The sequence below is a fragment of the Canis lupus genome, chromosome 7, assembly GCF_003254725.2.
Source record: "Canis lupus dingo isolate Sandy chromosome 7, ASM325472v2, whole genome shotgun sequence".
Classification (NCBI taxonomy): Eukaryota; Metazoa; Chordata; class Mammalia; order Carnivora; family Canidae; genus Canis; species Canis lupus.
The window spans coordinates 77,582,777-77,594,976 of record NC_064249.1 but is presented as its reverse complement, the minus strand read 5'-3'; the positions used below and the strand labels follow the sequence as shown (position 1 = coordinate 77,594,976).

The window sequence follows — 12,200 nt, the reverse complement described above, 5'->3', positions numbered from 1 at the left end:
CCTGAGATTAAGACTGGAACTGATATCAAGAGTCAGACATTCAAACAACTGAACCAATGGCACCCCCAATGTCTGGGCTTCCTAAGGAATGGTTTCTATTAAGTGATTTGCTAATATTTTCTCCTGGTACATGCCTTGTCTTCTCATTCTGTTAATGATCTGTTCATTCTTTCAAAAATCCAAAGTTCTCAATTTTGATGAAGACCAATTTATTAAATTTTCTTTTGTAGACCATATTTTTGATGTTATATCCAAGAAATCTTTGCCTAACTCAACATCATGAAGATTTTTTAAAAGATTTTATTTATTTATTCATGAAAGACACACACAGAGAGAGAGGTAGAGACAGAGGCAGAGGGAGAAGCAGGCTTAATGCAGGGAGCCCAATGTGGAACTCAAACCCCGGGACCGCAGGATCATGCCCGGAGCTGAAGGCAGACGCCTAACCGCTGAGCCACCTAGGCGTCCCAGTATTATGAAGATTTAAAAGTATTTTTTTCTGCTAGAAGTTTTATAATTTGGGGTTTTAGATTTATGATTCATTTTGAGTCAAGTTTTCATTATGCTGTGAATTATGATTCAAATGCCATTCATTTTGCATGTGGATATCCAAATTTTCCAGGACCATTTATTGAAAAGTCTGTTCTTTTTCTAATGAATTAGCTTTATTACTTTATTGAAAATCAATTTACCATGCATGTGTGGGTGTATTTCTGAACTCTGTTCCATCCTATAGATCTATTTGTCTATATCAATACCACTACCCACCATCTTGACTACGTACCTTTAATATAAATCTTGAAGTTAAATAGTATTGGTCTCCCAATTTTGCTCTCTTTCAAAGTTGTTTTAATTCAGGCTTTTTGCATTTCTAATTAATTTTAGAGTCAGTTTGTCAATTTCTAATCCTCCAGGGAATTTCTAATCCTGCAGGGATTTTGACTGGGTATACATTGAACATACAGATTAATTTGGGAGACAATTGACATCTTAACAATAATGAATTTCCCAATCCATGAACATGCCATATATCTCCATTTATTTAGGTCTTTAATGTTTCTTAGCAAATTTGAGCAGCTTTCAGTGTTCAGATTTTAGTCAAATTGTGCTGCTTTAAAAAAATACCACAGACTGTGTGGCTTAAATAAATTAATTTTCTCAATGTTCAGGAGGCTGGAAAGTCTAAGATTAAGGATCTGTAAGATTACATTCCTGATGAGAATTCTCTAGGTTTGCAAATGCCCACCTTCCTGCTGTGTCCTCACATAATGGAAAAAGAAAATTTTGGTGTCTCTTCCTCTTCTTGTAAGGACACCAGCCCTATTAGATTAGGGCTTCACCCTTATGAACTAGTTTAACCTTTATCATCTCCTTTCTCCAAATATAGGGACTCTGGGATCATGCCCTATGCCAAAGCAGATGCTCAACGGCTGACGCACCCACGTATCCCAATTTGTCTTTATATTTAAGGTGGGTTTCTTGGGGCACCTGGGTGGCTCAGTGGTTGAGCGTCTGCCTTCAGTTCAGGGTGTGATTCCGGAGTCCTGGGGTTGAGTCTTGCATCAGACTCCCCACAGGGAGCCTGCTTATCCCTCTGCCTATGTCTCTGCCTCTCTGTGTCTCTCATGAATAAATAAATAAAATCTTAAAAAATAAATAAATAAAGTGGTTTTCTGTATGCAGATATGATTGAATTTTTTTTTTTTTTTAGCTATTCTGAAAATCTCTGCCTTTAAATTAGGCTGTACGAGCCCCGCGAGCGCGCAGCCAGGCCGGAGCCCCCGCGCCCCGGCTCCCGGCGGCCATGGGGGCGTCCGCGCGGCTGCTGCGCGCCGTGATCATGGGGGCGCCGGGCTCCGGCAAGGGCACCGTGTCGTCGCGCATCACCAAGCACTTCGCGCTGAAGCACCTCTCCAGCGGGGACCTGCTCCGGGACAACATGCTTCGGGGCACAGAAATTGGTGTGTTAGCCAAGACTTTCATTGACCAAGGGAAGCTCATCCCGGATGATGTCATGACTCGGCTGGCCCTTCATGAGCTGAAAAACCTCACCCAATATAGCTGGCTATTGGATGGTTTTCCAAGGACACTTCCACAGGCAGAAGCCCTGGACGGAGCTTATCAGATAGACACAGTGATTAATCTGAACGTGCCCTTTGAAGTCATTAAGCAGCGTCTCACCGCGCGCTGGATTCATCCGGCCAGCGGCCGAGTCTACAACATCGAATTCAACCCTCCCAAAGCCGTGGGCATTGATGACCTGACAGGGGAGCCTCTCATTCAGCGGGATGATGACAAGCCAGAGACGGTTGTCAAGAGACTCAAGGCTTATGAAGTCCAAACACAGCCGGTCCTGGAATATTACCGGAAAAAGGGAGTATTGGAAACCTTCTCTGGAACAGAAACCAACAAGATCTGGCCCCATGTGTATGCTTTCCTACAAACAAAAGTTCCACAAATAAACCAGAAAGCATCAGTTACTCCATGAGGAAAAGTGTACATCACCAGTAAGATGAGCAGAGACTCCTCACCTGTGCATTTAGAAGCTCCGTGTTCTGAGACTGGCATGTATGAATTCTTTGAAAATTATATTAGTTTCACTTCTACTGATTTCATTCTGGAAATTAAGAATGGGCCAAATGAGTCCGATACTAAGATTCATCTTTTTGTCTACCCAGGGTATCTTCTATGGGTATGTAATTTAAAAACATCAGATGTCCTAATTAAAAGAGCAATTGGTAGTAATATTAACTTTTGTTCAGAAGACTTAAGTGGTTGATAAAAAATTTTCTTATTCTTTGGAGAAGCTAAAAACATTTCCATGTCACTCGGTAAAGTAGCTCATCAGAGAAATGTGTTGTAGACTGATGCCAAAACCCAGCATCGTTAGCACTGTGGTACATGGTTTTGTGAAACACTATCAAATTCTAGAAAACAAGCAACCAGATATGCAGATTAGTTTCAGGATGCAAATTCACTGTTGCCTTTACAGTAAGAAACTTAAAAACTTAACCGTATATACTGTATTTATTATGTCATAAACAAACTTTCAGTTTATTCAGAATTTTCAGTCTGCTATAAAATTGTGTTAAATTAGCATATAGGAAAATATTACTTTCCTATGACAGGTTTTGAGAACATGTGTATTGAAAAAAATGATTTATTAGAAATTGACATTGGAAGTTCTTACAAAAGCACTGAGGTTGAATTATCAACAGAAAATGTAATTAGTCTTGTGTTTTCAGATTATTGCTCAGGTTAAGAAGTAGAAGTATGTGCTTTAGGATCTACTTGCCAGTTTCTCTTTTTGATCACTATGTAAAATCTGCTGTGATGAGTGACAAAATACAAGAAGAAAAGCAAACCCATGGCCCTACATAAAAGCAAGCATACTGGGTCCTCAGGAAGTAGAAATAGATCAGCTATGCCTGGGGAGAATTTCCCTGACACGCTTAACAATCATAATTAGTAAACAATCAATTAGTAAACTAATCAAATTAGTAGCAATTAAAAGGATTTACATGAGAGGTTAAAAAGGACCAGGAAGGTAACTGAGTTTGTTGAAGGACTTTATTCCTAGTGAAAGCAGCGGGCAGCTGCTGGCTTTCCCTGCCACCGTCAGCAGGGCAAGAACTCCACCTGTGTGTGTAGCCTGAGTAAGTAGCCCTTTAAAAGCGAAGAGAATTTGATTTCTTCGTAGGGCAAGAAGGATGCGTGCTTATGTCCTGTGGCCTGGCAGGAAGAGTGGGGCGATGAGAGGTGGATGAAAAAATCAGCTACATCTTCAGTGGGATATTTACTCTTACTTGGTGCTAAATCAGATGCAACGAGTCCTGGTACAACCTGTTATGAACTGCCTTTGAACACCGGCCTGTTATCCCAGGCACTCAAAATATAAATGCCAGCAAGTGGTTCTTCGTGTATTTTTGTGGGAAAAAACTTTTCTTTTGATTTTTAAAAATTCAATGTTGATCTTTCAGAATGGACCAAGGCTTTTTTTAAAAAGGATTGCAGGACACATTTAATTCTTTACAAAACTTTCTGTAATGCCTTATTTGAATGTATTATGTGCTTTCTAAAACTGTGGTGAACTACTAAGCTTATGAATATTACTGGCTTTCCTGGCATACATGACTCTTAATGTACTACAATAAAATTAAATTCTAGAAAAAAAAAAAAAAAAAAAATAAATTAGGCTGTACAATTTACACTTAATATGATTATTGATATGATTGATTTTTTAAAAAGATTTTATTTATTTAGTCATGAGAGATAAAGAGAGGCAGAGGCATAGGCAGAATTAGAAGCAGGCTCTCTGCGGGGATCCTGGGACCCTGGGATTACAACCTGAGCTGAAGGCAGATGCTCAAATATTGAGCCACCCAGGCATCATGATATCATTGATTTTAAATGTCCCATCTTGCAATTTGCTTTCTCTTTGTTTTAACTCTTCTTTGTTCTCTTTCTTGCCTTTCTTCCCCCTTCTTTTGGATTGAGTATTCTTTTATTCTATCTCTTCTGTTGACTTTTTAGCTATAACTCTTTGTTATGTTATTTTTGTGGTCATTTTAGGTTTTACAATATACATCTTTAACTTATCACAATGTAATATCATGATAATATACCTCTCTGCACATAGTATTAGAACATTGGGATGCCTGGGTGGCTCAGCGGTTAAGTGTATTCCTTCAGCTCAGATCATGATCCCAGGGTCCTGGGATTGAGTCCCATATCGGGCTCATTGCAGGGAGCCTGCTTCTCCTTTTTCCTATGTCTCTGCCTCTCTCTCTCTCTCTCTCTCTCTTCCTCTCATGAATAAATAAATAAAATCTTAAAAACAAAAAAAAGACATTGCAACATTATATGCCCATTTTTCACCTCTGGGCCATTCTGCTTTTGTGACCATACATTTTACATCTATGTATGTTTTTTTAAAGATTTTTATTTATTTATTCATAGACACAGACACACACACACACAGAGTGAAAGAGAGAGAGAGAGAGAGAGAGGCAGAGACACAGGCAGAGGGAGAAGCAGGCTCCTTACAAGGAGCCTGACGTGGGACTCCGTCCCGGGTCTCCAGGATCACGTTCTGGGCTGAAGGTGGCGCTAAACCGCTGAGCCACCCAGGCTGCCCGTCATTTATATATGTTATACAACCCAGAATACATTCTTATTATTTTTACTTTAACAATAGAATATCTCTTAAAAATATTAAAATAATAAGAAAAAACCCTCTTTTTATTTAAGTATGTACTTACCCTCTCCTGTGCTCTTCATTCTTTTGTGTAGATCTAGATTTCCATCTGAAACACCTTTCCTTCTGTGGAAAGGACTTCTTTTATCATTTGTTTCAGTAGATCTTGTGATGAATTCTTTCAGCTATTGTTTGCCTGGAAAAGTCCTTAATTTGCCTTTGTTTCTAAAGCTATTTTAACTGGATAAAGAATTTTCAGTTGACAATCAAAAAAACATACTTCAAAGATACTGTTCTTCAAACATATTGTTCTTTGATATCTTTTGGCTTTTATTATTCCCTGCAAGTTATCAACCTTACCTTTGTTCCTCTATACCTATATTTTCCTTCTATGGATGATTTTAAGATCTTTTAAGTTGCTAGTATTGAGCAATTATGTTGTGCCTTGCAGTAGCTTTCTCCATGTCTCTTGTGCTCATGATTCATTGGGTTTCTTAGATCTATGGGTTTACAGTTTTCATAAGGTCTAGAAAGTTTCTGGTCATTATTTTTTCAAATATTTTTTTCTGTCCCTCCTTTTCTGTCTTTTCCTTTGGGAACTCTAATTACATACATATTAAATCAGTAATTCCACAATTTACTGATGTTTTGTTAATTTTTGTTGTTCTGTCTCTTTTCTTCTCCCTTTTATATTGGAGAGTTTCTATGGTTATGCCTTTTTTCCCCAAAAAGATTTTATTTATTTATTTCACAGAGAGAAAGAGCACAAACAGGGGGAGCAGCAGAGAAAGAAGCAGGCTCCCTGCTCAGCAGGGAGCCCAACACAGTTCTCAATCCCCAGGCTCCGGGACCAGGACCCAAACCAAAGATAGACGCTTAACCTACTGAGCCACCCAGGTGCCCCTATTGTTATGTCTTTAAATTCACTAATTTTTTCTTCTGCAACATAATCTGCCATTAATCCCATTCAGTGTATTTTTCATCTCAGACATTGTAATTTTCATCCCTAGATGTTCAATTTAATTTTTATATTTTTGAGTTTCAAGTATCTATTTAATATGTTCAATCTTTCCTCTAGTTTCTTGCAGATGCAGCAAGAGACATAAAATTATAAGAGAAGATAGTTATAATATCTCTGTTATGTGTCCCTGTCTACTAATTCTATCACTTGTATCATTTTGGGGTTAATTTTCTTTGCTCATTTTTCTCCGCATTATGGATCTTCCCAGGTTCCTGGATCCATATCTTCAACTCAGGAAAACCACTAGGCTCTGACTGGTTTTCCCTCTGTACTTCATTGCCTGGAGACTGTCTCCTATGATAGGGTGGGGTAATCCTAGGGCTCACCTTGTTTGTCCCCTATCTCTCAGCAATTACTGTCTTTCATTGCCTGAGGTCTAATGTCTTAAAAATTGTATTTCATGTATTTTGTCTTTCCTCCCTTCCAGTTGTTTCAGGCCCTATTGCTCCTTGTTGTAAGGGAGCAGAAGTTTCTCTCATTTAAAAAAGTTGGTGCTATATCAAATATCTTTTTACCCATTATAGCAGTATGAAACTAGAAGTCAGTTATGAGAAGAAAACTGGAAAAACCACAAACACATGAATACTAAATAACATGTTACCAAACAACAAATGGGTTGAGAGGAAACCAGAAAATACCTTGAGAAAATAAAAATGGAACACAACTTTCTAAAATCTATGGGATGCAGCAAAAACAGTTCTAAGAGAGAAGTTTATAGTGATACACGCCTACCACAAGAAAGAAGAAAAAAATCCCAAGTAAACAATCTAAGCTTCCATCTTATTTTTTAAAAGATTTTATTTATTTATTCATGAGAGACACACACAGAGAGAGAAGCAGAGACACACAGGCAGAGGGAGAAGCAGGTGTCATGCAGGGAGCCCAATGTGGGACCTGATCCTAGGACTCCAGGATCACACCCTGGGCCAAAGGCAGGTGCTAAACCGCTGAACCACCCAGGCGTCCCTCTAGGCTTACATCTTAAAGGAATTATAAAAAGACAAACAAAGCCTATAATTAGTGGAAGGAAGGAAATAATAAAGATCAGAGCAGAAATAAATAGAGATTTAAAAAAAATAATAGAAAAGATCAAAGAAACTAAAACCTGATCCATTGAAAAGATAAATATAATCAATAATACTCTAGCCAGACTCATCAAGAAAAGAAAGAGAGGAACGAAATAAATAAAATCAGAAATGAATGAGGTGAAATTATAATGGATATCTCAGAAACACAAAGAATTATAAGAAGCTATGATGAAAAATTATATGCCAACAAGTTGGACAATCAAGAAGAAATGGTAAATTCCTAGAAACATGCAATTTCCCAAGGCTGAATCATGAAGAAATTAAAAATCTGAATAGTAATAACAATTATAAGTAATGACATAAAAGCAGTAATTTAAAAACTCCTGAAAAACAAAAGTCCAGGACCAGAAAGCTTCACAGATGAATTCTGCTAAATATTAAGAAAAGCATTAGTAGGGATCCCTGGGTGGCGCAGCGGTTTGGCGCCTGCCTTTGGCCCGGGGCGCGATCCTGGAGACCCGGGATCGAATCCCATGTCAGGCTCCCGATGCATGGAGCCTGCTTCTCCCTCTGCCTGTGTCTCTGCCTCTCTCTCTCTCTGTGACTATCATAAGTAAATAAATAAAAAAATTAAAAAAAAAAAAAAGAAAAGAAAAGCATTAGTAGTTGTTCTTTTCAAATTACTCCAAAAAATTGAAGACTTTATGAACTCCAAACTCACTTTATGAAGCCAGCATTACCCTGATACCAAATACTAAGACACCATGCAAAAGAAGAGAACTACAGGCCGATAGTCCTGATGAACATAGGTGCAAAAATCCTCAACAAAATACTAGCACACTGAATTCAACAATACATTAAAAGGAGCATAAACCATGATCAAATAGGATTTATTCCAGGGATGTAAGGATGGTTCAACATCTACAAATCAATCAATTTGATAAACTACATTAAAAAAATGAAGGAAATAAATCTCAACAGATGGAGAAAAACAGCATTTGATAAAATTAAACATTCATTTGTGATAAGGGGGTATAAAAGAATGTACCTCAATATAATGTGTATGGGAGAAGCAAAGTGGGTATATCAATATAACAAAGAAGAAATGTATCTCAATATAATAAAGGCCATATATGACAAACCTACAGCTAACATTATATTCAATGGGGGAAAAGCTAAAAAAGCTTCTTCTCTAAGATGAGGAACAAGACAGGAATACCTGCTCTCATCACTTTTACTCAACACAGTATTGGAAGTCTTAGCCACAAGAATTAGGAAACGAAATGAAATAGAAGGCATCAAAACTGGAAGGGAAGAAGTAAAACTATCACTATCTGTAGATTACATAATAGTATACATAGAGAAGACAGGGGCGCCTGGGTGGCTCAGTTGGTTAGGCATCTGCCTTCAGCTCAGGTCATGATCCCAGGGTCCTGGGATCAAGCATGCTTCTCCCTCTCCCTCTGCCTGCCGCTCCTCCTGCTTGTTCTCTCTCTCTCTCTGTGTGTGTGTGTGTGTGTGTGTGTGTGTGTCAAATAAATAAATAAAATCTTAAAAAAAAGAAAACCCTAAAGATGCCACACACACACACACACACACACACAACTATTGGAACTAATAAATGATTTCAGTAAAGCTCAGGATACAAAAACAACAGGAAGAAATTGGTTGCATTTAAACATACTATTAATGAGCTATCAAAAAGAAAATTTAACGGGATCCCTGGGTGGCGCAGCGGTTTGGCGCCTGCCTTTGGCCCAGGGCGCGATCCTGGAGACCCAGGATCGAATCCCATGTCGGGCTCCCGGTGCATGGAGCCTGCTTCTCCCTCTGCCTGTGTCTCTGCCTCTGTGTGTGTGTGTGTGTGTGTGACTATCATAAATAAATACAAAATTTAAAAAAAAAAAGAAAATTTAAGAAAAAAATCTCATTTAAAATTGCACCAAAATAGTAAAATACCTAGGAATAAATTTAACCAAGGAAGTGAAACAAAATACTTGTACTTTGAAAATTATAATACATTGAAGAAAGAAATTAAAGATGACACAAATGGAAAGATATTCCATGCTCATGGGTTGGAAGAATTGATGTTATTTAAATGTCCATACTACTTGGGGGGATGGGCAAACTAGGTGATGGGGATTAAGGAGTGCACTTGCTATGATGAGTACTGGGTGACGTATAGAATTGTTTAAGCACGATATTGTACCCTTGAAACTAACGTAACACTGCATGTTAACTATACCGAAATTAACATTTTTATTTATTTATTTATTTATTTTTGAAATTAACATTTTTAAAAAAAGAAAAAATGTTCATACTACCCAAAGCAATCTACAGATTCAATGTAATCCCATCAGAATACCAATAGCATTTTGAACAGAGAAAAACCAATTCTTTTTTTGTTTTTATAAGTATTTTTTAAAATTTATTTATTCAGAGAGAGAGAGAGAGACTGAGAGGGAGAAGCAGGCTCCATGCAGGGAGCCCAACGCAGGACTTGATCCTGGGTCTCCAGGATCAGACCCAGGGCTGCAGGCGGCGCTAAACCGCTGCGCCACCGGGGGTGCCCGAGAAAAACCAATTCTAAAAATTGTATAGAACCATGAAGACCCCAAATAGCCAAAACAACCTTGAGAAAGAAGAACAAAGGTGTAGGTATCACACCTCCTGATTTCAAATTATACTACAAAACTATGGTAATCAAAACAGCTTGGTACTGGCACAAAAACAGACATAGATCAATGGAATAGAATATAGAGCCCAGAAAAAAACAACATACCCATATCATCAATTAATCTATGACAAAGGAGGCAAGAATATATGAAAGGGAAAAGAGTCTCTTCAATAAATGGTGGTGGGAAAACTGGACAGCTACATGTAAAAGAATGAAAGTGGATTACTATATACTACGTACAAAAATAAACTCAAAATGTATTAAAGACTCGAATACAAGACCTAAAACCATAAAACTCCTAGAAGAAATTATAGGCAGTAAGCTCTTTGACATCAACCTTAGCAATATTTGTTTGGACCTGTAACCTTAGGCGAAAGGGCAACAAAATCTAAAATAAATAAATAAATGGGATTACATGAAACTAAAAAGCTTTTGCACAGTGAAGGAAACCATCAACAAAATGAAAAGGTAACTAGTAAACGGGAGAAGATATTTGAAAGTCATACATCTGATTAGCAGTTAATATCCAAAATATATGAGGAAGTTACCCAATCTAATATTTTAAAAAAACCCAAATAACACGATTAAAAAATGGGCAGAAGACTCGAATAGGCATTTCTTCAAAGAAGACATACAGATGGCCAACAGGTACATGAAAAGATGTTCAAAATCACTAATTATCAGGGAAATGAAAATCAAAACCTCAATGAGATATCATCTCATACCTGTCAGATTGGCTATTATCAAAAACAAAAAAAACAAAAAATAGTATGTGTTGGTGACGATGTGCAGAAAAAGGAATCCTTGCACACTGTTAGTGGGAATGTAAACTGGTGCAGCCACTGTGGAAAATGGTGTGGAGTTCCTCAAAGATTAAAAATGGAAATACCATGTGATCCAGCAATTCTACTTCTAGGCATTAGTCAAAGAAAGCAAAACATCAATTGGAAGAGATATATGCACACTTATATTCATTGCAGCATTATTTATAATAGCTAAGACGTTAGCAACTCAAGCGTCCATTGATAGATGAATGGATAAAGATGTGTGTGTGTATATATATATATATCTCGTATATATATACATGATAAAGATGCATGTGTGTGTATCTATATACACACACTGGTATATTATTCAGGTATAAAAAAGTGAAATTTCGGGATCCCTGGGTGGTGCAGCAGTTTAGTGCCTGCCTTTGGCCCAGGGCGCGATCCTGGAGACCTGGGATCGAATCCCACGTCAGGCTCCTGGTGCATGTAGCCTGCTTCTCCCTCTGCCTGTGTCTCTGCCTCTCTCTCTCTCTCTCTGTGACTATCATAAATTAATTAATTAAAAAAAATTTAAAAAAAAGTGAAATTTCGCCATTTGCAACAACATGCATGGACTTAGTATTATGTAAGTGAAATAAGGCAGAGAAAGACAATAATAATTAGGACTACAAGCACTGCTATAACTATTAATTTTGTGCTCACAGCACTTTATATGTGTGCAGGCTCATCTTTAGAGCCCATTTCCAAAAATGCGGTATCGGGGTTAAAGAATACATCCATTTGACATTGAGGCAGACATTGCCAAAACCCTTCCATAGGTTTTCAGCACTCTGCGTGGCCACCAGTTATTTCTGAGAATGCCTGCCTGCAGAGTGAGTTGTCAATATTTTGGATTTTGCCACTGTGGCAGGTGAGAAATTCCTTACCATTTTAGTGTCTGTTCTTCCAGATTTTTTTCCCCGCTTGCATATGTGCATATAAGAATAAATTTCTGATGCCACCTTTCAGCTTTCACCCTTCCAGCGTCACCTCCTGCCTTTCCTTTTCCTCCCCATCTCTAACATCAACCACCATTTACATCATACATACTCCTGGCAGAGCTCATAGAACCCTGACATGTAAAACTCGGCTCTGAGGTCCTCTCTCTGCTCCACAGCGTGCAGATGCACTGCGTTCACCAGAGCATCATTTCTCTCTGAAGCGGCTCCCGAGGGGCCCAGGCTGGAGGACACAGGCTCCACACCCTCACCCCTGCTCGTAGTGCACCGCTGTGGGATTGCTGCGTTGGGTGCGGGGGCTTTAGCATCTGCACAGCCTGGGGCGATGCCGCCACAGACTAGGCGCCCCACAAAACAGTTCGCGAGGGACACACCGAGTGTGAATGCCTAAAGCGCCGAAAACGGCCTCGAGCCCACCAGGCAAGGTCCACGTGTGCCCCGGCCGCCTCCGCCGCTCTCTCCCCGCAGCTCCCGGCAGGTCCCGCTCCCAGCCCCGCCCCCCGCTCGCC

The 12,200-nt window shown here is 38.9% G+C and overlaps 1 protein-coding gene across 1 annotated transcript; it reads left to right on the top strand.

Moving 5' to 3' along the window:
• Window positions 1–1,754: 1,754 nt before the first annotated feature.
• On the top strand, window positions 1,755–3,012 carry LOC112648104 (GTP:AMP phosphotransferase AK3, mitochondrial). The gene has a single exon (XM_025429567.3). The coding sequence runs from the start codon at window positions 1,805–1,807 to the stop codon at window positions 2,486–2,488; it is 684 nt and encodes a 227-aa protein (XP_025285352.3). The 5' UTR covers window positions 1,755–1,804; the 3' UTR covers window positions 2,489–3,012.
• The last annotated feature ends 9,188 nt before the right edge of the window (window positions 3,013–12,200 follow it).

Bases quoted from the DNA above. Each gene is read 5' to 3' on its own strand.
- LOC112648104 (XM_025429567.3), top strand. From the start codon at position 1,805: ATGGGGGCGTCCGCGCGGCTGCTGCGCGCCGTGATCATGGGGGCGCCG.